Raw genomic sequence first — 27,861 nt, 5'->3', positions numbered from 1 at the left:
GGTATTTTGCGACACGTAAAGCGTTTCGTCCACAACACATGTGGAAAGAGCAGAGCTGCAGCGTGCGGGGAAACTAATTGTATGAAACAAACCATAGAACACACATAAATCAGGCACTAACTTCGAATACGACGTAACGTAAGTATTTATTGTAATTACTGGGATATACAATGTGAGTGTATGGATTTGGTCCATGTAAAAGGAAGACGGCTGAGTAACCAGTTGAAGATGGTCCAATAGATCAGACTATGCAGGATATCTTTCTGTCATTTATTTATCATTTTTTTCTTTTAAATGCCTTTTATGTACTCCTTCAAGACAGTTATTGTTAGTACAGCATATAATCATTAGATATTACAGAAAGATCCTCAAAAAGTGCATACACCAGGAAGTTAAACCCTTGAGTACATAGTTCCATCGATATAAATATTCCTACACATGCCTCTCACACACACATCCATGGATATATACACATGCACCTTCATGAGTCCGTATTTCCATACCAGATATGCATATCAGTAGAAATACAGCCGCTTATATGTACGTGTACATGGGTTTTTAAAATCCAGTAGTACCAAAGTACAAAATGTATGTCTACAAGATGGCAAAATGGACTCAAAGTGGGTCAGTGTAAGAAGATCAGAGTTGGCACAGAACAATACCTAATACTCCACCTCCTAAATTAATTTTAGATTAACTGAGACCCATAAATGCAAGCAAGCAGCTGCCTGAAGATTATTATTTTTTAAACCCTGTGTGCAGGCTTTCACCTCCCCTACCCTCAGACCCTGCCACACAGCCAGTCTTTTAGTAAGCTCTAAATTAAATGTTTGGGGTTATTCAATATGCCTAAGGAAGGGCTCCCTTATCTCATTGAATAATTTAGGTTTTCCATTAATCTTATACATAAGGCTCTCATAGGTCTCTCTGTAAACCCCATTCTGTGTATGTAGGAATCTCAGGTGTCTAGCAGTACTTAGGGATCATTCTCTTTGCTGTAGTAAAGGCTACCTTTATCCGCGTTGTCTTATTCTAGTGTTTTATTATGTAGGAGACACTGCAGTTTTAAATCATATTTTCTTCTGTAACAATTCAATTATTTGATAAGCCTATATCTATATTCTGATACTTTGTCATTTTCTCTGTAGAATGGAGGCCAAATCCAAAAATACATTTTCTCCCAAGACCAAGGGTGTTAAAACCTCTGCTCTAAAAGGAAAAGGTGAGATACTTGATTACGTCGATATGTAATTGTTAAACAGAAAAAATGCAGGATATGGACAGAAGGATGATGGTGAAACCAGTGTTGTCATGACACTAAAACTTTAACTCAATTTTGATACTAAGGATTATACTCAATACTGATTCTGATACCATGATGATAAAAAACACTCTTTCTTTAGACAACAGAATGTAATTTGCAACATTAAATCATAGTACTTTTTTTTATATTACCATGTGGCCTTATATCTGTGTCCCCTCAGTGGTCCAGGGGCATATACTACTCTATGTGGTCTTGTACTTTTTCTGATACAGCTCAAGATCATTCTAAAGCTATGCCGGAAAAGTTCATTTCTGTCCTGTTAATGTGACGGTTTTAGTATTGATACCTGCTCAAATGAGTATCTAGTTTTTATACTATTTTTTAGTATTGATTAGTATCTGATTTTTGACAACCCTAAATGAAACACAAGATTTGCAATGGAACACTAGTTATTCTTTTAACAAGGTGTATCTTTGTTAGATTCCATCAGCACTAAGATGGGAGGAAAGTCTGGTGCTAAGAAGCCCTTTAAGAAGCCTTATAAAAACACAGAGCACAAAAAAGGAGAGAACCAGGCTGCCCCAAAGTTCACCAAAAATGACAAAGGAGTGAGGAAGAGGAAGCGGATGCATGGGAAGGATATTGAAGGAGGTAAAGGAGGTAAGGAGCACAACATCTCCTATTGAGTTTTACAGTCATTTCAACATATCCTTAGCTGAAGCAGACTTTATTTAGTTGTAATGGAACCTTGCTTAAGAATCATCTTTAAAATGACTTCTCACCACTTTTTTGTAGTGTTCATTTTGGCTTTGATTTTGACATCCTCAGAGTTGGACAAGTGACATATTGTGCTTATGACCGCTATAAAGTCGTAATTTATGATTACCATGGCATTATGTTATGATTTGGACATTTTAAATTTCAATATTGATCCATAACAAGAAAGAAGTCCGCTGACATGTCCAATGGAAGCTGATGCCGGCGTAAACGTCATCACAACAAGGAGCCACACAGCTGTCTACTCCGATAACCACAGCAGTAGCAGATTTTTTTATTTGTAAATTAAATGTGAGATGAAACCTAGAAAGTCAGATTGGAGATTGGAGTAAGTACAGAACACTGGTTGTGTACCGGTGGCTGTAAAATAGAGAGCAATGATGTCATGAAGACAGGAGAATAAACATTAGTCAAACATGCCTGAATAATACTAAATACAACTTCAGAGGATAAATTAGAAGAGAAACAACTATAACATGGTTAAAAGCTCTGAAAAGTAGATTTTCCTTAGGACATTATGGTTGTCAATACTTACAATGTTCTTGTAACAGATAATTAGCCAATTTAGATACTGTGTCTGTGTGTTAGGTCCCATATCTAAAAAGTGGAAGAGTGGAAAACCTGAGCCCAAAAAGAAGCTGTCCAAGGAGGAGCTGAAGGCCACAAGGCAGCAGAGGAAGAGGGATGTGAAGAGGAACAGACAGCAGGCTGAGAGGAAGGACATGTTTGACATCATCTGTCAGAGCAAGCAGATCTGGGGCCAGTTGCGCAGGTACTCACTCTGTACACTACACACTACATTTAATAATAACTTGATTATTTATTAATTTTATGGGGGTTTTTTGTTATTGTTTTGTAGTACCTCGCTTGTTTATTTTTTTCCTGAATATCAAAGGAGCTCTTTCTTGTTTTTCTTAAAAACATGAAAAACATAACTACTTTAAAACTGCAAGCAGTAATAAAGGGCCCTCCAAGCTGCTTCTTTGATGAGCACTGAAACGTCTTCACGTTTTGTCCAGTTGACAGATTTAATTTTTCTTTTGCTATGGATCAGACCTGGACGAATGAGGGGTTACACAGATAGACTTCTCATAGATTTTTTTGAGGCATGGCCATGCAAATGTGGATGTAGATAGGGCATTTTTGTTCAGAATTCTATCAAGGGTCTGTATACCAAATTGTATTTGTCTATGACAAGCACATTTCTTCTATCCCATTTTAACTTTACAGGGGGTGCTGGAGAGACACTTTTAAAGATATAACTTTAAATCACGTATCATTATATCCAGATTATCAAAACACACAAATGCTACTTGAGTCCATACAGATTTGACCATTTTTACAAAGGTTACATGGATTTTTATACTTTAAAAATAGTCGCTTTATTGAGCGTTTGTCATGACCACACCCTTGGACTTATGTAAATTCTTGTAACAAATTTTGATCCCAGATATGTCCTGATGACTCTGCCCATGCAGTCTATATCCAAGTCCACAACAAATAGATTAGCTTTTATGAATTTTTTTAAATTAAGTTTGAAGGGGACGCTATAGAGCCATCTTTAAAGATAGAGCCCTAATTTGCATGTCTATATGTCCAGCTCAGAAATGTCCACGTGTGCGTCATTGGGTCCATTCAAATCCGAAAATGTTTATGAAAGATATAATTTTTTAAATGTTTCCAAAAATTGACATTTTGTTGAAAAATCACCATGACCACACCCAGCACTTTATTTAAAATGCAATTGATAACCTTTTATTCCACATGAGTTTGTGTCTTTTGCCCAAGTTTGAAGTATTTTAAAACTGTTGGAGGAGATGTAAAAAGATTAAGATGGGTGATTTTGTCAATCCTGTGTTTGATCCAATATGGCCATCTTCCTGTAGGGTTTAGGCCATAATATAATTTTTTACACGTCATGACGTGACTTATTTTTGATGCTAAGTTTCATTTGTCTACAGTGACATTTTTCTGGGCGAGGCCCTCTTTGGTGCAATGTAAATTGATTTTTGAGGTGGTGCTACTTAGCCGTCTTTCATTATTTTTTGTCAGTGTCTTCAACTTAGAGGTCTCCGAACTCTATTTTTCGATACCTGTGGGGAAGCTGGCCCGAGTGATCAAAATAGGAGGCAGACTCAAAAGAAGTCCCATTAGACAATATTTATTGTCCGTGTAGTGGTACTCCATGAACCAAAAAATAATACATATTTACAAAATTAACAGTGCTCAACGAAAACTAAGCAACCAAAACTTAAACAACTGAAACAAAAGCCACGTGTACCCTGGCTACACTGATGTTCCTCATCTGTCTAATTACCCAGACTAAAATACTTTCCTGTACCGGAAGCTCCTCCCCCGGTCTACTCCATCTCTCGTCCAGGGGGCGGTGGGAGTAACATAAGCGCTATGTTCCATAAAAACATCTCTCAGGCCCAAGTCCCTTTACTAAAAGGCCGTGTCCCAATTCGCCAAATGCACCTTTGGAAGGGTCCCTTCGAAGTACTCTTCAAAGTGTAGTTTGAAGGTTCCGGTCGAGAATCTGCCCTCCTCAGTGTAGTCTCCATCTTGCTGAAGTGGGACAGGCCTACACCACGGACCGCACTTCCACCGCTGTCTTTGAGCGTACGATACGTACATTACGTACGTTATTTTTAATGATTTATTATTTAATAGAAGAAAAGTCAAGATGTCGTCGTCACAGCCGTTTCTTTCTGTTTAGATTGAATATCAATAGGCAAATATAACGTTTGAGGTGATTTTTTTACTCAATTGTAGCTACTTCATAACTTAAACAAAATAAACCTTGTGAAAACGTAATAACAGAGACAGAGGTAACAATATCATTTTCACATTCATAGTCTATAAACCAGAGAACACTGATTAGTTGTACATATAGTGGGATATTGCAGTTTAATGGTTCGGTATTTTGGCCAGTGGCTACACCACTTTAATAACAGTAGAGGGCGCTGTTTCCCTTCTATGCCGTGCCAGTTCTTTTCATCTGATTATTATAAGGTATTTTCTAGCAGTGCAGCGCTACATCAAGCTAGTGTCTTGATTTACTAACACGAAGGTAAATGACACGTGTCCACGAGGGGGTGCAGACCTATGGAATGTACCGGAACTCATGAAGATTTTGTGCCCGTCTCAGGACTCTGTTCTGTCCTTTCCTCAGAGTCCGTTGCTTCATTGTCCACATTACCTGTGTGGAACTCATTAAACCTTCTGACTTTATGTTTCAGTCTCTTGGTCTTTGACACTTACAATAGAAATGAACATTCTTACATTATTCTTATTGCAGTAATATTTTCTAATGATAATAATGTCTTCTTATTGTCTAGCAATAATTCCACATTCCTTTATTCCATGTAACTCCCCTCCTTTTTAATCATCAAACACACGGCCTGTACTTATCTTTATTCAGATTTAAAAGTTTCATGTCACACTGTTGTAGATGAGGTAAACCAGTACGAACATTTGAACGTGTATTGCGCAGCGGACTCCATTTTCTTCTCTTTTTTGCGCAGCCGCAGTGCATGATGGGATATAGAAGTGCGTGAAGTGTGCACGGATGCACGCTTCGGTTACATCCGATCTCCATGGAAACGGTGCAAAGGGAAGGGCAGGTTTTCGGCCGCATTCAGTAGGGTGGGTTGAAATGGGACAGCCCTTGTCGCACTGGAAATTATGTAACTGCCCTTCGAACCGCCCTTCCAATGGTGATTCTAAGGCCAGGTGGGCGAATTGGGACACGGCCAAAGTGTTTAACTAAATAAACTATAAACACTTAGTTCATGAAACGAAAATACACAAGACATTAACACAAAGAAATAAACAAACTTAAGCCAGTTTTTCCCCCTCCACATGGTCCGGCCCACGACCCCACTCAAGCCTATAAAATGGCCGACATAGGGCACGCCCCCTCTTTGTCTGGACCATGTGGGGATGCAGGTAACTATACATCGCATTATAAGTATAAGTTACACCAGGGAAAAAATGTGTAATAATGAAGAAAAAATGTGCAATAATGAAGAAAAAAAAAAAAAAAAAAATTATTGGGGAAATTTAATTTACAAAATTTAATTATTATTATAATTATTATAATTTAATTTACAAAATCCTAGACCAATAACACACATTTTTATCTTTAAAGGCAAATTATAATAATAACAATAAAATAGAGAACAACAGGCTGAATATGTGTCTGGTATGTTTACGTACGATTTTAAGAGTTAATCAGATACGCTACGCTAATGAAACATATGCCGGCTTGTCCACAAACACAAGAGACACAAGAGTTTTTTTCACTGATGTTTACTGTGGTTGCTAGTTCTACGGTATGAACTGTGAAAAAGTACAAACACATAAAATATAACATAAGCTCTGGCTCATATGACATACACACAAAATTGCATATGAACACATGGAAAATATACACTGCCTGGCCCAAATAAAAGGTTACACCCTCTTTCGTTGGACCGCCTTTAGCTTTGCCAATCCATGTGTGAAAATGATGTCTCAAGCTCCCTGAACCACTCACAATTTCACTCTCAATGAATCCTCGCATTGTCATCTTGGAATATGCCCTTTGCCAGCAAGTAAGAAAAAATCCATTGATTGAATAACCTGGTAATTCAGTATATTCAGGTAGTCAGCTGATCTCATGAAAGATAATCGCCAATGCAGTAATTATCCAATAGGAGACTTGTACCTATTTGCTTAGTTAAATCCAGGTGGTGGATAAGACTGCTTACAGGTATTACAAACACACCGGCACCATCTAGTGGTCAAACAAATGAATTGTAACTTGTATAATCAACCATTACATACACATATTTATTCAACTACATGAAGCATAGACAGCGAATTGAATACGTGTCTGGTATGTTAATATAAGATTATTATTATTATATTATTATAAGATATAACAGTCAATCAGATAACTAACACATAAAAAAACAAACTAACAAGGTTACTCTCCATCTCACTCCAAATCACTAAATCCATTAAATCCTTCGCACATTCATGCTCAGGCCCTAATAATAATAATAATAATAATAATAATAATAATAATAATAATGATGATAATAATGGACATTTTTTTCCCACCCATTATGCGAAGGTATGTGCTTTTATCATCCAATGTGATCCAATGCGACGGACTTCCTGTACGATTTAGGGCAGGGCCATTATTTATATATATATATATATATATATATATATATATATATATATATATATATATATTAAAAATTTCTTAGAGTTTCAGATTTTACGTTCTTATTTTTCCAGGTCGGGCTCCCATTGACCCCATGAAAATCAAGTTTGAGGTGGCTCTACTGAGTTGTCTTTCCTTATTTTTTCTCGGGGTGTCTGGTCACTGGCATATGTCGGGTCATATTTACCACTTGATTTTTGCCATTTTCTGGGCTCTGGACACATTTTTAATTACTCCCTCTCTGGGACTTTGTCCTAGGCTAAAATAATAATAAGAAACCGATGAAGAACAAAGCCGCTTGCCATTCATATGAATCGCTCGGTCCAATAAGAAACTGACGAAGAACAATTTCCCTCGCAAATCATTTGAATGGCTCAAGCCAGCAGGAGTCATGTGACATTCTGTGCTCCATCACAAACAAAGCCCCTGTGATTTTTTTTTCACAAATCCATGACAAATATAGACTTTCTGAAGAGGGTGCTAGAAAGCCATTCGGTTGCATAGCCCCTTGATTTGCATATCATTATATTCAGCTCGTAAATGTGCGACACTTTATTGGCTTTTTCCAAACAAAAAATGTTTGAAAGAGAATTTTTTTTTTTTTTTTTTCAAAAATTGCAATTTTGTTGAAAATTCACCATGACTACACCCAAAGTCATATTTAAAATGTAATTAATAATCTTTAATCACTCAAGAGCTTAGTGTATTTTGGTCAAATTTGAAGTTTTTGAGATGAAAATTGTGCAAGGAGATGTTCTAGATGTGAGAGTATGCGCTTTTGTCATTCCCCAGTTTGACCCAATATGGCCGACTTCCTGTACATTTTAGGGCAGGGCTAGAATATCATTTTTGTCATGCCCTGACATGTTTATTATATTATATTGTATTTTTTGATGAGAGTTTCAGATTTTTATGTTGATTTTTTTCTGGGTCAGGCTCCCGTTGGCCCTACAGATGTTTAAAGTTTGAGGTGGCACTACTGCGTCATCTTTCATTATTTTTTCTCTGGGTCTTGTGTCACAATTAAAGCTCATCGAGTTCTAAGTTTTGATACCTATTACTGGCATATCGGGGCGTGTTTACTCCTTGATTTTTGCCATTTTCCGCGGTTTTAATTAGTCTCCCACCAGACTTTGTCTCAGGCTTGGGCCTAATAGTCTTTTTTTTCCTTCCATTTTTTTTACGCCTAAACTATAAAAGTTAGAATGATGGGTCAGATTGATCCTCATTATGAAGAGTGTTTCTGTACATTCTTTCACAAGTCCATGATAAATAGATAGGCTTTTATGAATTTTTAAAAATAAATTGAAGGGGATGTTATAGAGCCATCATAAAAGATGGAGCTCTAATTTGCATGTCATTGCATCCAGCTCAGAAATGTGTTTGCTCGCTTCATTGTGTCCATTCAAATCCGACAATATTTATGAAAGAGATTTTTTTTTTTTTTTTCAAAAATTGACATTTTGTTGAAAAATCACCATAACCACGCTAGGGATGGGACGATATGCGATAATATTGTTAATTGCGATCTGCAATGAATCGTTTGTGGCATTTTTTTATAATCATTACCATCGCACACGATTATAATCGCCTATACGGCACCAGACTGCCGCATGTTTCCAGTTTCAATACAGTGGTCCCTCGCTATATCGCGGTTCACCTTTTACGGTCTCTCGGTTTCTTAGATTTTTTTCAGTGCAATTTTGCATGCTTTTTTTTACAGTGTATGAACGTACATTGTGTTCTGCGTCCTGATTGGCTAAGGGACCTGCCACATTTCCTGTACAGTACAGAATGCGTTCAGCTTTCCAAATTTACATAAATGTTCGGTGCTAGCAGTGTCTAGTCTCAAATCTAGAACATCTCCTTGCACAATTTTCATCCCAAAAACTTCAAATTTGACCAAATCACACTAAACTCATGTGTGATTAAAAATTATCAATTATATTTTGAATATGACTTTGGGTGTGAACATAGTAAATTTTCAACCAAATTGCAAATTTTTGAATAATAAAAAAAAAAAAAAAAATTCTCTGTCACACATTTTTTGTTGGGAAAAAGCTAATACAGCGTTTATGCACATTTGTGAGCAGAACACAATGATATGCAAATAGTGGCACTATTTCACAAAATGGCTCTCTAGCGCCCTCTTCAAATTTAATTTTCAAAAATTCATAGACAATCGATTTCTCTTGGAATTGTGAAAAAATTCAGAGGGGCCTTATTTGTGGTGGGGCACAATGTGAGAAAGTCACATGACTGTTATGGTTTAGGAGAAAAATAATGGGTGGAAAAAAAAATTCCATTGTTAGGCCCGAGCCTGGGACAATGTCCCAGCGAGGGACTCATTAAAACCACGTCCAAAACCCGGAAAATGGCAAAAATCAAGTAGTAAACATGCCCCGACATGCCAGTGAGTGGTGTCAAAAATTAGAACTCAACGAGCTCTAATTGTCACAAAAGACCCCGAGAAAAAATAACGAAAGATGACTCGGTAGAGTCACCTCAAACTTTGATTTTCATGGGGCCAATGGGAGCCCGACTGGGGAAAAAAGTCGATGTAAAAATCTGAAACTCACATTAAAAAATAGAACATGTTGGGACATGACAAAAATTATATTATGGCCCCGCCCTAAAATGTACAGGAGGTCGGCCATATTGGATCAAACCCGGGAATGACAAAAGTGCACACCCTCGCATTCAGGACATGTCCTCACAGTTTTCATCACAAACACTTCAAATTTGGCCAAATCCCACTAAACCCATGTGTGATTAAAGATTATCAATTACATTTTGAGTATGACTTTGGGTGTGGTCATGGTAAATTTTCAACAAAATCGCTATTTTTGGAATATTTCAATGAAATATTTCTCTTTCACACATTTTTTGTTGGAAAAACCCTAATACAGTGTTTATGCACATTTGTGAGCTGAACGCAATGATATGCAAATTGTGGCACTATTTCACAAAATGGCTCTCTAGCCCTCTGCCATAGGCATGAAACTTGTTAGCTTCTCTGCCTATTCTGAATTGGGGATGGTTCTTCATCAGCATCAGTTATAGCCATGGCTAGTGGGGAGTGGATCTGGATCTCAGTGAATGCACATTTATGTCCTCCACTCAAGAAAGTGAAGTCTGATGTGTAGAATTATTATGGATTTGAAAAACAAGACCAACAAGATGGGCCACCAATCTGCACAGCCTGCTGAAAAATAGATACGGCTCTGAGGGCAAATACCAGCAACTTACATGCACAACCTTCCTACATTGTTTGACAAACTCAAGCCGAAAATATCCATTGTAAGTAACATACCATGTGAAATAAACTATTGAATGTAGTTGATGTTAGTTTGGATTTGTATAAATCCGTGTTTGTGTCGACTTTGCTATCACTAGGTTACCTCTAACTGAACAGCATTTTGCACAGCTGATTTTACAGCTTACTGGCAGTGGCACATGGTTTTACAACAATCATGAATTAATCTGAATATCTATAACATCGTTGGACCTGGCGTTCACATATGTGGACAGCACATTTTGGATTGTCTAGGCCACAATACTTTTTTTTTTCTTTACAAGGTCCTGGTATCCACATATGAGGACACTATACTGCCTTTAATAATTATCGTGATAATATTATTAATCATGACTATTTTGGTCACAACAATCATGAGTCTAAATTTTAATACTGTCCAATCTCTAGACCATGTCCAACATTTTATTTACAGTGTATGTGATAACCTTTTATTGCACATGGGTTTTGTGTCTTTTGGCCAAGTTTGAGGTGTTTTTGATGAAAACATGACTGACATGACTTTTTTTATGCTAACGATGACATTTTTCTGGACAGGGCTCCCATTGGAGTCATGTAAATCGATTTTTGAGGTGGTGCTACTGAGCCATCTTTCAGTATTTTTTCTTGGGGTCTTCACTCAAAACTAGAGCTCACTGAACTCCAATTTCCAATACCACTTAACTGTTTATACATTGTTTACTGCTTTATTTTTGCCATTTTCCTCAAACGTGTACAAATACAATAGGGCTCTAGGCGAACGAGTTGCTGACTTACCCTCCTCACACATTTATGCTCGGGCCCTAACTAGAACTAGTTTTAAACGGCTTGCAGTGGTCCAAACGTATTCCTTTTAGTGCTTTTCACAACTTTCAGAGGCCAGAGCATTATTTTGCCATCACGTCAGAATTACTTTGCTTTTATATCTGTACTATTCCAAGAGTTAGTAGTTACTATTCACTTTATTACATGAAGGAATTGAGTACAGCCCCTTTTAAAAGAATCAGATATGGCAAAAATGTAATCATTTAAAACAACTACAGATTATGGTAAATGTGCTTATAAATACTTTACTGTGTGTGAGTGGTATTGCAGCGTCTTTGGGAGGTCAGAGAGCACACTGCATGATTTTACTTGGATTATTCTGACTTTGAATATTTGGTATTGGTACTGTTAGAAATCGCACATGGCTTTTGCCTCTTTTATCTGATGTTATGTAAATTTCCCTTGTTCTAAAAAACAAACCTCTCCCTAATGGATAACATGCTTTGTGCGTGGACAGGAAAAAGTGTGATGACCAGATGAAGAAGAAATTGATGAAGCAGCTCCATGATCTGATCAGGGGGAAATCCAAACAGGTCAGTGAGGCCCCAGCATTCCCACACTGCTCTTTGTCTGATGTTTGAGTAGTTCTACATACTCAAAACTCAAAATACTCTTGTGATAACATTTAGTGGTAGTTTTAAAGTTAACAGCTATTTTTAGCCTCAGTTGAACTACTTGACTCTTGAATACTCTAGAATTACCTTAAGTTGTTGCTATTATGTTTGAATAATATGTTTGGTTAAGATTTTCAATAGAAAGTAACTTTAATATTTGCTGCTGTGCCGAGGAGTGAAGCAGGTTCAATATGGCTAAAACAATAGCTGCAGCTTCAGTATTAGGCAGATCTTTGGCTGAAATGATCAAAATTATTCTAGTGAAGGTGTATAGAGTTTAAAAACACAGTAAAGTATTTGTTGTATTAACACTTAATAACATCAAGTTTCATTTTGAGAAAAGAACATGCAGGATTTGTGTGTTTAAACATACCTGGAGTTGTGTATTGTTTCATTCACACATGTTTGTGATGAGGAAACAACATTATAACATAAGAACCTAAAAATATATTTTCCAAATGCAGACATTATTTTAAACTTCCCCTTGAGTGATGCATTTAGATGTTGGTGCTCCCTCTGCTGTCAGCAAAAAGAATAAACAATGAGGAAATGATGAAGCACAGGAGCAAACTATGCTAACAGAGCCACAGAGCATTTGTTGTGAACACAATTTGACTGTAGAATGAATCTGATAATGGTGTATAGGCTTAAAAACACCTCAGTGAAGTCCGGAGTTTTATCTACGATGAAGACAGATTAAAAAATGAAAACAGCAGCTTTGAGTGAATGAAGCAAAAAATAAAACTCCATGTATGTTTCTGAAAAGGGGACAGCAATATAACATGATTAAAAGCTCAAGAAAGTCAATTTTGTAAAATATATGCTCTTTATGATTCGATGCATGCAGCAAAACAAACTCAACCCCCATAATATAACACAGGCATTTACACTGAAGTGTCCTAGGATTTCACATGTTGACTAAATGAGACTTACTAAAGTGTTTGTGGCAGATGGCATTCGCTCATGACTCGGTCCGCATCCTGCAGTGCTTCATTCAGTTTGGGAGCCATGAGCAACGCCAGGAAGTGTTCAACGAGCTCAAAGGTCAGGACTACAATTCACCTGGTCTTTCTTTTATGATGTCATTATTTTGAGACACAGAAAAATAGCAATTACTCCACATTCATTGGTTTCAGTCACATAACTTTTTTTGTTGTTTTGAGCCATTCTGAGCACCTCACTATACAACGTAGTCTATATCTGCTATCTGAAAGTCATAAAGCTACATCAAAATGTAGCGCTGAAGATTTGATACTCATCTGCTGCCAGGCAACTCGCTAACACCACTTAAAAGCAGTGAAAGCCAAAACCGTTGTTGACATTTACGTTTGAAACCAGAAGTTTACATACACTTTTTTTCTCACTGTCTGATATGAAATCTGATGAAACTTTAGGTGTTTTAGATCAATTAGTATTACTAAAATTATATTTGCTAAATGCCAGAATGAGAGAAGCATTTTTTTTTTTACGTTTTTCATTATTTTCTTCAAAGTCAGAAGTTTGAATGCACCGTAATCTTACTGTATGTAAAAAATTTGGAAAATGCAGATGATGATGTCTTGTCTTTGGAAGCTTCTAGTTTGGAAGGTTTGTTGACAACTTTTGAGTTCATTGGAGACACAGCTGTGTCTGTATTTGGAGGCACACCTGAAACACACTCTTTCTTTGTATAAAAAAAAAAAATTAAGTAAAAAAATTTTATCGAACGGCCCTCACGGGCCGTGCTTTGCACTAGGCCGACCCGAAAGTCCCCGAGGATGGCGCTAATGCGCCATTCACCTGTGTTTTCTTGCAGGTTTGGGCTGTGTTTGTCACAAAACAAAGTCTACACACATTGGAAGCGCTGATGCACAAAATGCAAAAATTTGGGTTTTTCCAGGCATCGCCATGGCAACACCGTGCAAAATACAAAGATGTCCTCTTGGACTTTTTTAACGGGGACGACCTGAAGAGCCACTGTGCCAAATTTCATGTTTTTCAATGAAGCAAATAAGTTCTTATGAGACTTTGAAATGTACAAAAATTATCAAATTTTCCCATTAGTTTAATGCCAAAACGCCATGGCAACCCAGTGAAAGATATGACATGGGTCCCATTGACGTTTTTGATTGGGATGACATGGTGCCAAATTTGACATTATTCCATGAAACTAATAGTTTTCTGATGAATGGGAAAATTTAGGAGCATTCTCCAATCCGCCAATGGAAATTTGTGTCAAATTTATTAACATTTCGGAAAACAAAATTTTCAGCCCTCCATACATAATTATTTGTTATTTTGTAGGGGGTGCTATCGCTCCATATTTATTTATTTCACAAACGGTACAATTGGGCATGAAAGTTTTACAACTGATAAGAATTGGAGCCAAATCGCACTTTGTATGCACAAACAGGAGCAAATTTTGTCATTTGAAAATTGCTAAAATTTTTATGGAGCTTTGTGGCTTTACTGCATGCAAACCATGATAGGGATCATCATAAATTGGATAACTTTTGATGCCCCACTTGATGATGTACAGTGATTTTCAGCCCTGCCGGTAAAGCCCCTTCAGAGGACTTGAATCACTAGGCCCTATGCCCTGTAGGGGCTTGGGCCTAATTAAAGCCGCAAGCGGAATCAAACAGCCCTCGCGGGCCATTCTTCGCACTTGGCCGACCCGGCACTCCCTAAGGGTGACGCTGACATGCCACTTGCCTCTGTTTTATTGTGACTTTGGGCTGCACTCACCAAAGTCAAAAAGAGATTGGATGCACTAATGCACAAAATACAAAAACATGGGTATTTCCAGGCATTGCCATGGCAACACTTGGACTTTTTTTACAGGAATGACCTGAAGAATGACTGCCATATTTCATGTTCTTCATTGAAGGTTATAAGTTGTTATAAGACTTTGAAATGTCCGAAAATTTGGAAATTTTCCAATTAGCATAACATGGGCGCATCGCCATGGCAACCCAGTGAAAGGTATGACATGGATCTGATTGAGTTTTTCGATTGGGATGACATGACATATTGTGCCAAATTTAACATTATTCCATGAAACTATTTTCCATTCTTTTTCAAAGAATGGGAAATTTTGGGTTCAGAACCCCCATGATGAGCTTAACAAGGAGGCCAGCCCAGATTGGCGTTACGGGGGCCCCACCCTGGAGCTTGGCCTAGGTTGGGTGCTCAGCAGAGAGCGCCTGGTTGCAGGGCCTTTCCTCATGGGGCCTGCCCGGGCCCAGCCCGAAGGAGCGATGTGGGGTGGTCCTCCCATGGACCCACCACCTGCCGGAGGAGCCATAAGGGGCAGGTGCAAAGAGATCTGGGCAGCAGTTGAAGGCAGGGGCTTCGACGACCGGATCTCGGACATGGAACTTGGCTCGGAAGACATGGAATGTCATCTCACTGGGGGGGAAGGAGCCTGAGCTTGTGTGGGATGTTGAGCGTTGCCGGCTAGATATAGTCAGCCTCACCTCCACGCACAGTTTGGGCTCTGGAACCCAACTCCTTGAGAGTGGCTGAACTCTCCATTTCTCTTAACAGCTCAGCCGCCGCATGTTAGGGTTCACCCCAGTGAACGAGAGGGTTGCGTCCCTGCGCCTCCGAGTCAGGGACAGGTCTCTCACTGTTGTGTCGGCCTACGGGTGAAGAAAGGGGCTTAGTTGTCAACAATCACTACCTGGTCGTGAGTTGGATCCACTGGTGGAGGAGGAAGTCGGACAGACCTGGCAAGCCCAAGCGTATCATGAGGGTCTACTGGGAACGTCTAGTGGAGCCCTCCGTCACAGGGGTCTTCAACTCACACTTCCGGGAGAGCTTCTACCTGATCCCGGGGGAGGCTGGGGACATGGACTCCGAGTGGGTCATGTTCTCCACCTCTATTTTCGATGTGGCTGCTCGTAGCTGTGGTTGTAACGTCTGCGGTGCTTGTTGTGGCAGCAACCCCGAACCCAGTGGTGGACCCCGGAAGAAAGGGATGCCGTCAGTCTGAAACAGGAGTCCTGTCAAGCCCTGTTGGCTCGTGGGACTCCTGAGGCAGCTGACGAGTACCGGTGGGCCAAGCGTGCTGCAGCTTGTGCGGTCGCAAAGGCAAAAACTCTGGGCTGGGAGGAGTTCGGAGAGGCCATGGAGGAGGACTATCGGACGGTCTTAAAGAGATTCTGGCAAACCGTCCGACGCCTCAGGAGGGGTAAGCAGTGCTTCACCAACACTGTTTACAGTGCAGACGGGGAGCTGCTGACCTTGACTGGGGATGTTGTTGGACGGTGGACGGAATACTTTGAGGATCTCCTCAATCTCACCATTACGTCTTCCAAGGAGGAAGCAGAGACTGGGGACCCAGAGGCAGACTCGTCCATCACCCTGGCTGAAGTCACCAAGGTGGTTGGCAAGCTCCTCGGTGGCAAGGCTCCAGGGGTGGACGAGATCCGTCCCAAGTGCCTCAAATGTCTGGATGTTGTGGTGCTGTCTTGGCTGACATGTCTCTGCAACATCGCGTGGTGATTGGGGACAGTGCCACTGGATTGGCAGACCGGGGTGGTGATCCCTCTGTATAAGAAGGGTGTGTTCCAATTACCAGGGAATCTCACTCCTCAACCTTCCCGGTAAGGTCTATTCCAGGGTACTGGAGAGGAGAATTTGGGGTTCAGGAGGGGCAGTGTGGTTCTCGTCCCGGTCGCGGAACACCAGCTCTGTACTCTCCATCCGGTCCTCAAGGGCTCATGAGAGTTTGCCCAACCAGTCCACATGTGCTTTGTGGATCTGGAGAATGCATTTGACCGTGTCCTTGGTGGTGTCCTTTGGGGGGGTGCTCCGGGAGTATGGGGTCTGGTATTGTTTGCTAAGGGCTGTCCGGTCCCTGTATGTTCGGAGCAGGAGCTGTGTTCGCATTGCCAGCGGTAAGGCAGACCTTTTCCCAGTGCATGTTGGATTCCACCAGGGCTGCCCTTTTTCACCGGGTCTGTTCATTATTATTATGGACAGAATTTCCAAGCGCAGTCAGGGGCCGGAGGGGGTCTGGTTTGGGAACCACAGGATCTCATCTCTGCTGTTTGCAGATGATGTTGTCCTGATGGCTTCATCGAGCCAGGACCTGCAGCAGGCACTGGGGCGGTTTGCAGCCGAGTGTGAAGCGGCTGAGATGAGAGTCTGCTCCTCCAAAACTGAGAAAATCAAAGTTTGAGGTTTGGCTACCGAGTCGTCTTTCATTATTTTTTCTCGGGGTCTTTTGTGATGATTAGAGCTTGTCGAGTTCTAATTTTTGACACCACTCACTTGCATGTCGGGGCGTGTTTACTACTTGATTTTTGTCATTTGCCGGGCTCCGGAAGCGGTTTTAATGAGTCCCTCGCCAGGACGTTGTACCAGGCTTTGGCCTACAGTTCAATTCAATTCAATTCATTTATTTTTGTAACGCCCAAAATCACAACAACAGTTGTCTCGAAGGGCGTTCATGTTTTGGTTGATGGGGGAAACCGGAGTACTCGGAGGAAACCCATCCAGACACGGGGAGAAACATGAAAAACTCCACACAGAAAGGCCTGGCGACCCGGGGATCAACCAAACCCTCTTGCTGTGAGGCACGAGTGTTGCCACTCAGCCACCGTGATATACACACAAAAAACAAAACAACAGGAAAAATCAGACATAACAAGAAAAATCGGCCAGGCGAGGAGGAGGAAGACCAGACGAGGAGGAGGAGAGCCGGGCGAGGAGGAGGAGAGCCGGGCGAGGAGGAGGAGAGCCGGGCGAGGAGGAGGAGAGCCGGGCGAGGAGGAGGAGAGCCGGGCGAGGAGGAGGAGAGCCGGGCGAGGAGGAGGAGAGCCGGGCGAGGAGGAGGAGAGCCGGGCGAGGAGGAGGAGAGGGTCCAGCTGTCATCGGGGCATCTGAAAGAGATACACTCCACAGGGAGAGTGGGACAGGGGACAACATGTGAATAGCATTGCTGATGAGAAAATAGGACAAAGCAGAGGATAGTGCTCAGGTTGCCATACTTCCCCCAGCTAGTTATCTCCTACTGCAGCCTATCTTATCCCGGGTTTTAATGTCCCTAACTCCCTCACTATGTAACCTGGTCATACGCTATACCGAAGAGGAAGGTTTTAAACCTGGTCTTAAATACAGAGACTGTGGGGGCCTGTTTAACATCAGCAGGGAGTTGATTCCATAGCACAGGAGCTTGGTAACTGAATGCTCTCCCTCCCACCTGTTAGGACTCTGGCCGCTGCATTTTGGACCAACTGGAGGCTCCTTATAGTACTTTTGGGGCAGGCGGCGAGCAGAGAATTACAGTAATCAAGTCTGGAAGTAACAAATGCATGGATGAGTTTTTCAGCATCGTTTTTAGGTAAAATATTTCTAATTTTAGTTATATTTCGCAGGTGAAAGTATGCGGTTTTACAAGCTAGGTTTATATGGGCTGTGAATGAGAGATTTTGATCAAATAAGACTCCAAGATTTTTTACAGTAGGGCTAGAAGCTATACTCACATTGTCGAGTGAGATTATCTGGTCCGACAGAGAATCTCTTTGACCTTTGGGACCAACGACAAAGTCATGTGACTTTCTCACATTGTGCCCCGTCACAAATAAGGCCTCTGAATTTTCACAGGTCCACGACAACTCGTTTGTCTTCTATAAAATTTTGAAAATGAAACTTGAAGAGGGCGGTAGAGAGCCATTTTATGAGATAATGATATGATTTGCATATTTTTACATTAGGTTTGCAAATGTGCATAAATGCTGTATGTGAAAGTTTTTTTTTTTTTTTTTTCAAAAATTGCAATTTTTCACCATGACCACACCAAAAGTCATATTCAAAATGCAATTGATAATATTTAATTTCATAGGAGTGTAGTGGGTTTTGGCCAAATTTGAAGTCTTGGGGATGAAAACTGCAAAACAAATGCAAATGTGTGTGCCTTTGTCATTCCGGTGTTTGATCCAATACGGATGACTTCCTTTACATTTTAGGGCGGGGCCATAATATAATTTTTGTCATGTCCAGACGTGCTTTATTTTTTTATGTGATTTTCAGATTTTTACTGCGGCATGGGAGGTCTCAATGCCAGGAGTTTGTTTGGGGACATAAGCGCTTCGTGCTGCCTTTGTCAACATTGTGTCAAATGGGCTTTGCCCATTGACTCAATATTGACGATGACATGTTAGCAAGAGCAAATATGCATATGCTAGGATACTGAAGTCAGAGCAGTGGGCGAGGAGGCATTCGCCATCGCTTTGTGGTCCCCCATTGACTCCCATTGTTTTGCATTAATTTTAGCAGTAGTAAATATGGCTCATGCCTGCGGCATGGGTGCTTGGATAGGGCTTGATGCCAGGAGTGTGTTTAGGGACATGAGAGCTTTGCACTGCCTTTATCAACATCGTCAGTGTTGACGATGGCATGTTAGCAAGAACAAATATGCATTGGTTGCTAGGATACTGAAGTCAGGGCAGGGGGCAATGGGGGACACGAAGTTGCGTGAACACTGTTGGTGACAGGTAGCCTGTAACTGTCTGACTTGTGCCCACAGATGACACGGTGGCTTTGTGCAAGTCTCAGTATGGTCGGCACGTGGTGAAGAAGCTACTCATGTACGGGTAAGTGTCTGGAGCACTCTCATCTACAGGCCTGCGGGTTTAGCCGAGATATGGTGCTGTTTGGACCTGCTATAACAGATATTACCAAGATTTTGGGGGGCATCATCTAGATGATCTGATTATATTTTCATAAGTGGAAGTGAGTGTTTCTAAGTCTTTACTTTTTTTGTGTGATATTACTTTTCTTACACAAAGTAATATCACTCTATATCAGGATCAGAAATGGTTCACACCCACCAGCTCTTCTGACTCTTCTAACTCCCAGGTCTCTTGTGTTGTATGTTACAGGAATAAAGAGGTGGTTGCGTTGGTGATGCAGACGTTTAAAGGTCACGTGAAGGCCATGCTACGGCACGCCATGGCTTCCTCTATCATGGAATACGCCTACAACGACAAGGCCACGCTTCCACAGAGGCTAATGCTAACGGAGGAGCTGTACGGGAACACCTTCACATTCTGCAGGGTGAGGCACAGTTAAAAAATATCACCTTCAAAACAGTGAGACCTTTTGGCTCACCTTGATTTGGACAGGTTATCCAGTAGTACTTTTTTATAATGGTAAGCGCACAGGGCACCTTTAACACATTCCTAGCAACCTAATTATTATTATACCACATTACTTATATAGGCAGTTTCCACAACTTTAAGACACCAAAAGTTTAAAACGGTAAAAGTCTTGGCAGATTTGGCTAATTAGTTGTGACAGGAGATAATGCTGTCTATTACGGTATAATTTTGGGACGGTATGACGATATAAAAAGTGGATATCGCCCAGCTCTACTTCCAAGTTTGCTATAGATGCACATAATGGGTTTATTTTGAGCTGCTTTAACATTGTCGGTATTGGATATGTCTATTTTGTTTTACTACAAACAAAATGGCTACAGTTCTTTTAAAACTTGACAAAGCTAGGCTTCTTTCATTCTATGCCCCCTCCAACATTAGCGCAATTGAAATATCAGTAAAAACAGACACAATATGTGCTTTTAATAGGCCCGTCAGGATAATTACTGTATCAAATTATTTTTCAGGAAACATTTAGTTTGGTAGATGGAACAATATTTTGGGGGGCTCAGTATTTCTTTGCAGTAGTGGGGTAGTAGATGTAGAGTTGGTACAGTATTATTGTTATTGAGATTTTTCTGGATCAATGTGTCAGACCTCAAATTTGTAATAATACATTCAAAATATTAAAGATGATGAGTATGTCTTGTTTTTGTGGATTGAAACAAATGTCTTTTCTTCAGTCCTCAGTGTGCAACACCATCGACAAAGTGCTGGAAGCTAATCCAGACAAAGTGGGCTCCATTCTGGACGAGATGAAGCAGATCCTGACTCCCATGGCCCAGAAGTACGTATCCCTGCAGCCGCACATAGGACTACACGCCATCTATAATAGCTGTTAGTGGAAGGAATACACCTCTGTAATCCGAAGGTTGCTTTAAAGGTGCACTGTGTAACATTTCTGGAGGGATCCACGACCTGATTGTCTCCATGGCAATGTTAATGTTTTGATTTAAATTTTCCAGATTATATGGTATTAAACTAATCTGTCTCAAAAATATCATAAAAAACATACATTCATATGGTGAGTTTGGTTGCTTCTCCATAAATTTAACCTGTAATTTGGCTTCCAAGTCTCTCCATGGAGACAGACCCTCTACTAGACAAGTTACACTGTGCACCTTTAAAATAACATGTTCTCTCTCCTACATGTTGGATAAATAATGAATGGAAATATTTGATTTCTAGTAATGTCATAGTTTTCAGGCAGACCTTGACCAAAATACTGTTTAATTCAGCAGTTTACAATTCAATTTAAGAATGCAACATTTCAGTTAAAATGTGTTTAATAATTAAAATATGGTGTAATATGTTTTTACAAGGCTTGACGCAATGCAATGTTGAGCTTGTTTTATTTGTATTTACTTTTTTAAACTTTTTTTTTTGTATTACTTTTTTTAATTTACTTTACTTTTTAAAAGGTAGAACCTATGTTTATGAAAGAGGTATGGCTACTGATACAGTGGTAGAATTTTTCATTGCTTTAATATTGTACTCTGAAAGTTTTATTTGCTTGATTTCATGTTATTGAGTATCAAATCAGATTTGTAGTGATTTATTTGTTCTTAAAGTGAATGTTTTTTTTGTCCTTTCAGAGAACAGGTCATCAGACATTCGCTGGTCCACAAGGTGTTCTTGGACTTTTTCCAGTTTGCTCTTGAAAAGCAAAGGACGGTGAGTTGGCCTACGTGGCAGTACATGACGACGTGGTGTTGCATACCACAGCACATGATTGTATGTGACAGTACATTCCATAGTACATACTGTGGTACGTACCATAGTATGTGGCGGTGCATTATGTGCATGTCGGTACATGAGGATGGCACGATTGATGGTAAGTCCTGGTGAAGGATGTAACTGAAGGTCTGTCTGTTCAGGAGATGATTGAATCCATCCGGGAGGCTGTGGTCTACATGGCTCACACTCATGACGGAGCGCGGGTTGCCATGAACTGTGTGTGGCATGGAACGGCAAAGGTGAGAGCCCATCTGCTACCCTCTGTTCCAAAATGCCATTATGCAAACTATCAAAGCTTTTGTCTCAAAGGTACTGACAGTAATATGCGCTGCTACTGGTTTAGAAACTGAACCTGAGATGCCTTGAGTGACCATATACTGAAAACACATCTCCTATTTGTGGGATTTAGTTTTTGGATCTGGCAACCCAAATATAGGAGCCCATTCTGTTTTCTGATTGGATAATTTCCTTTAGAACAAAAATATGCTAAAGAATAAAATGTAATTGTGAGTAACAATCAACAACTACAATCATTAGTAAATCTACCCATTATCTTAAGACACTGGCTAGTATAGTAAGTATTATAATCCTACATATCCTTCCACTCTGACAAGCTAACCCTCCATTAAAACCCTCCTCCTCTCTGTGTGTTTTGTTTCAGGACAGAAAGGTCATTATCAAAACCATGAAAACGTACATGGTGAAGTTTGCCACGGTGAGTCCAAGTCCTGGTTGTCTTTCACTACCTTTGGCCTCCGTCCTCTCTTGTGTTCTAAAGTGTGTGTGCTTACCCAGGGGGAGTTCGCTCACCTGGTCCTGCTGGCCATCTTTGACTGTGTGGATGATACCAAACTGGTCAAACAGACCGTGCTGTCAGTAAGTTACTAGATTTTACTTTGGGTTTTTTAACAGGACATTATGGAAAATTGTTATGGGCTTTTAACCATGTTATAATGGTGTTCATAGCGCTTTTCAAAAGAATCGAATGAAGGCTTTACAGTGAGGCAAATAAATATTTGAACAGCCAGGGGCTCCCAGTATAGTGAGTTGTATTTTTTATGCACTTAACTTACTTTTGCCATATTTATCTGCCACGTGTAGAAGGCCGGTCCGTGAAAATAAAACCTACATTATTCCGTCCATTATTATTATAATATACAGTGTTATCTTCATTTTAGATGTCAAAAAGTATTTGCGGCTCCCAGTGTTTTATTTTCCATGTCCAAATGGTTCTTTGCATGTTAAAGGTTGCTGACCCCTGGTCTTGGCCATGTTAGTAGTTCGAGTCTCAGTTGGAGTCTCAAACCTCAAACAGGAGCTTCTAATTTAGGATAATAAGTGGAGTGGAGGTGGACTTTTTAAAGGTGGACTAACAGGTCTTTGAGGGTCAGAATTCTAGCTGATAGACAGGTGTTCAAATACTTATTTCCAGCAGTAACATAGAAATAAATTATTAAAAAAAATCATACAATGTGATTTCCAGATTTTTTTTTGATTATGTCTCTCACAGTGGACATGCACCTAAGATGAAAATTTCAGACCCTCCATCATTTCTAAGTGGGAGAACATGCAAAATCACAGAGTGTTCAAATACTTATTTGCCTCACTGTATATAAGTAAGAAAAAGATAATACAGAAAAATACACAAGTCAAGTGTTTAAATATTGTGACTTTCAATAACTAAACTTAAACGCTAGGCCTTAGGAAGTTAAATATTCTAATTTTGAGCGTCCAACCATATTGTTACCTTTTCTGATACATCGCCCGCCTCTATAAGGCTGTTTTCATTTAGGAAGAGCTGTCTCTTTGGATCCAAGACTTTGTATATCAATATTTTAGCTGCAAGGTAGTGCAGGAGAAGCCCTGTACTGAGTTGAAGTCTTTGACAGTGCGGTAACAATAGTGTGTGTTGTGCACAGGAGCTACTGTCCTCTCTGAGCGAGGTCCTAGGGAACAAATATGGCAAGAAGGTGATGGCCTATCTGTTGAACCGACGTGACCCTGCCCACCTGTTGCCAGAGACCATCCAGCTACTGCAGATGGGAGACGGCAACCAGCACAGGTGATGCAAAACCCGTCCAACTCTATCGAACACATATGGACAACACCAGGAGGGTTATGAGAGAGGGGGTATTCCATCAAAGTTACTTACCAAATGTAGGCTTCTCCTAAAATTGTTATCTGAAAATAGTTCCATCTCTAAAACAAAACTAATCATGGGAGTAATGACATAATTGAAAACGGGCTCCAAGTGTGATGTTTTTGTTTTTTTTATGATGGTTGGAGCCAGAGCACGCGCAGGCAATATTTGATTTGGGACATGGGACTTTTTCGTTCGTTTTAATCAGAAGAGCGAGAGGAAAACTCTGTGACTCCTGCCTTCTAGTTATGTGGAGAATCAGGTTGCCTGATACGTTTCCTGATGCGCGGTGGCCAAAACTTGTTTGGTGAAACAGTACACTGTACATAAAAGTAAAGGTGCAATGAAACTCCACATGTAACGAGAATTGGCCAATCAAATCTGCATTTATGGTGAGGTTTGACAGAGAGCAAGAGAGGAGCAAAAAAATTACTTTCAGTCATAGTGGCATCAATAACCCTCCTGATTAATGTCATGTTAGGAGCAGCATTTCAAAGTGACGCACAGTGTGTCACTTGTGTGATATATAGACTGGGCTTGTCTTTGCTCAGAGTTGGCACTGACTAGTTGTCTGTTTCAGTAAAAAGGACGCAAATATCCGGAGGAGGGAGCTACTCGAGGCTGTGTCCCCTGCTCTGCTCCAGTACCTGTGTGAGAATGCGGTGAGCATGGCCACAGACAAAGCCAGCTGTGTAACCGTCAGCGACATCCTGGCCTCTGCCTGTGGAGACCTCAGACCGGCTATGAGCGCTGTGGCCCAGCTCGCCAACCAGGAGCTGCAGCCCGGCGGAGCCAACGGCAAGGTGAGGCAAGGGGTGGGGCATAGGCACAGGTGAGGAGTGAGGCCAATGGGCAGGTGAGGCAAGGGGCAGGGCATATGGACAAGTGAGGGGTGGAGCAGAGGGGCTGGTGAGGCAAGCAGCGGGGCATATGGAGAGATGAGTTGAGGTAGGTGTCGGGTTGAGACAAGATATGAGGCCTCAAGAGGAGAAGAATAGGGACAGGTGAGGAAAGGGATAAATCATTGAAGCTGTCAATAGTTTAAATTCATGTGACATGACAACATTCTAACATGCCTATACTTTGTTTAAAATGTGAAACATTTAGATTTTCTTTGTTTCTATTGGGATATTGTTATGAGTAGTTCAGCCCTTTGCGTTAAAGTAAAGAGCTAGTGTTTTCCTAATGGACCACAGTATACTTGATCTGACCATGTTGTTTTTGGGGCACAGCTGCACCTGGCGGAGCACCCAGCTGGACACCTGCTGCTCAAGTGGCTGCTGGAGCAGGACCTGGTGCTGGCGGAGGCTGGGAAACCAGGTACATGCATGTTGACATATCACAGTCTCCGTCATCTTGCAGCTCTATGGTAAATCTACAGCAGAAAAATAGAAGCAGTGATAGCGTGTTTGTGTCTTGCCTGTGCCCAGAGCGGTTCGGTCGGATCTTGGTGGACAGTGTGGAGATAGACAAACTGCAGACATGGGCTCGAGTGAACCGTGGAGCCATGGTGCTGAGCTGGTGAGACTGCACACAACACACTAGGGCACAGCAGACGCATACATAGCCACGGTCTGTGGTGGTGGGCTGACCTCAGTACTGAAAAGGTCCATACACATTAAAGAGGGGGTATTATGTAAAATCTTTTTTTTTTTTTTTTGTGCGTTCTGCCATGTTATAATAATTTTCTGTCATCAAAAACATGCCTGAAGAGGTTTTAGATGTCATCCATGCATGTTTTTACAATGTGTACAAATTGTGTTTATACAAATAAACCCACCTTGCCTGGGAGACAAAGTAATTAAAAGTGCTTTACAGAATAGGAAAGATATTAAAATCACAATACAACAAATTAAAACATAGTCACAAATAATCATCATAAAATTAACATTAAAAGAGAAGAGTGCAGAATAAAAACCTTTCAGTCATATGCACAGATAAACAGAACTGTTTTGCACCTGGATTTAAACATTGTCAAAGTAAAGGCCTGTCTCACACCACAAGCCTACATCACCCATGTTCCCACACAATTCTCCATAAATATACAAAAGCATGTATACTGTAAAACCTAATGCAATGTGCAGTAGTTTCATTAGCGTGATGCACGTTGATTGTGTTGTGCTCTTTAACCAATAGGGGACATTCTCATCATTTCAGTTGTAAATAAAGATGCATTTGATTTTTGAAGCTAATCAGTCTACTCTAGACCACTTTCTCTTTGTTAGCCTTTTTCACATGTACACTCTCAGTCCAGCTTGGCTTCATGTCTTTAGTGGTCTGTCACAACTTTCACTGCCTGCTCTGGTCAGAGCACATTCTAATAGCGATGTCAGGGTAAGAGGCAGGCAGAGTTAGACCAGAAAATCCCTCTATTGTACATATAGTTATAGTCTAAATTATTTTCATTTTTTAAATCAAAGCAAACATAGCAAGTGGCTCTGTGTTGTGACCCTGCCCTAATTTTTACAGTGGTAACTAGGGTTGCAACAAGTTAATTGATTAATCACAACTAAGCAATTATTGAAATAATTGTCAACTAATTTAGTAATCAAATAATTGTTATCTGGTCTATACGCTGGCTCCAAAAATACCATGCGTGAGAGAAGAGAATTTAGGACCAAAATGGCAATAGCTGCATTAAATTCACATATTTTGCGTTTTAGTAAAAATCTCTAATTCACTGGCTTTTCGTGTTTTAACTAACTAATCAATCAATCAAAAGAATCATTGCTACATTATTCCGCTACATTATTCGATTATCAATATAATCATTGCAGCCATAGTGGTGTCCCAGCCATGACAAGTAAAAGTACTGCTGAGTACATGTGAGCCAGGCTGTGCAAAACAATAGTGTGGCTGAATCTAATATTTGAATGGGGGATTGTGCATGCAGCCTGCTGAGCAGCTGTGATTTCTCGGTGGTGGAGGAGGTGAAGGCCGCCCTGAAGCCCCTCATCCCAGAGCTGGAGCAGAGTGCCAGCAGCAACCAAGGAGCCCACATCCTGCTGCAGAAACTCACCCAGAGCTGTGGGCCTTAGCCCATACTGTGCCGGGACTGTGCTTACTGGACTCACAACACCTGGAGGCCCTTGCCCAGTCAGGAGAACGTTCATGTGGGCTGCTGTTGAGTTTAGGTACTGTATGAAAATATTGTTTGTCAAATAAGAGGATTGTGTATATTGTGTTACGTGAAATCCATAAGACTCCATTGGAATGACTAGGAGTGTGTACCCAATGCCAAGGACAAGACTGATGCACACGGCAGCCAACTAAATGTCCCGTGGAGTAAATGGAAAGTGTTCACTTCATACCATTATGTAACCAGCTTTTTTATTTTGACAATAGCTATACAGAGGCAGTTTGTCATAAAAATTATTTACCCCTCAATTTTGCCAGAGGGTCAGTAATGGTGGACAATATGGTTAAAAATGAGTATTTGGGTTCTTTTTTGTTTGTTTCTGTTCATGACTTTGCATGTTTCATCATGTGAAATGACTATTTGCATGACAAAGGTGCACAAGTCTCACTTTGAGTGACAACATATATCTCCATATAAATCAGCAGCATTTTTATTGAACGTTGTGGGAAATATCGAGGACATCGAGTACATCTTAAACAACATTTGTATTATAGATTTGGATTATGTGCCCACTTCTGCTTCAGCCACCAAATTCCAATGTAAAGTGGACCTGTGAAAATGTGTGCCATGTACATTGTCATTGAAAATACTTTAACAAGCATCTTTAATAATGTTACCACAGACAATATGTGAAATACAATGGGTAATTGTTATATTTTAATACTATGTTGCACAGCCTATGCTACTTATAATAAACATTAAAATATA

The 27,861-nt window shown here is 40.4% G+C and overlaps 1 protein-coding gene across 1 annotated transcript; it reads left to right on the top strand.

Moving 5' to 3' along the window:
* The first annotated feature begins 8 nt into the window (after nucleotides 1–8).
* pum3 (pumilio RNA-binding family member 3) lies at nucleotides 9–27,861 on the top strand. The gene is made up of 18 exons (XM_033990116.2): nucleotides 9–138; nucleotides 1,149–1,222; nucleotides 1,745–1,924; nucleotides 2,630–2,813; nucleotides 11,834–11,909; nucleotides 12,941–13,034; nucleotides 19,507–19,573; nucleotides 19,862–20,036; nucleotides 20,821–20,924; nucleotides 21,733–21,811; nucleotides 22,015–22,113; nucleotides 22,536–22,589; nucleotides 22,670–22,750; nucleotides 23,794–23,936; nucleotides 24,595–24,817; nucleotides 25,247–25,334; nucleotides 25,445–25,535; nucleotides 26,908–27,861. The coding sequence occupies exons 2-18, from the start codon at nucleotides 1,150–1,152 to the stop codon at nucleotides 27,050–27,052; spliced, it is 1,956 nt and encodes a 651-aa protein (XP_033846007.1). The 5' UTR covers nucleotides 9–138; nucleotide 1,149; the 3' UTR covers nucleotides 27,053–27,861.

The sequence above is a fragment of the Periophthalmus magnuspinnatus genome, chromosome 23 (assembly GCF_009829125.3).
Source record: "Periophthalmus magnuspinnatus isolate fPerMag1 chromosome 23, fPerMag1.2.pri, whole genome shotgun sequence".
NCBI classification, from domain to species: Eukaryota; Metazoa; Chordata; class Actinopteri; order Gobiiformes; family Gobiidae; genus Periophthalmus; species Periophthalmus magnuspinnatus.
Note: the sequence above shows the minus strand (reverse complement) of the source record. Positions and strands in the feature narration are given on the sequence as shown.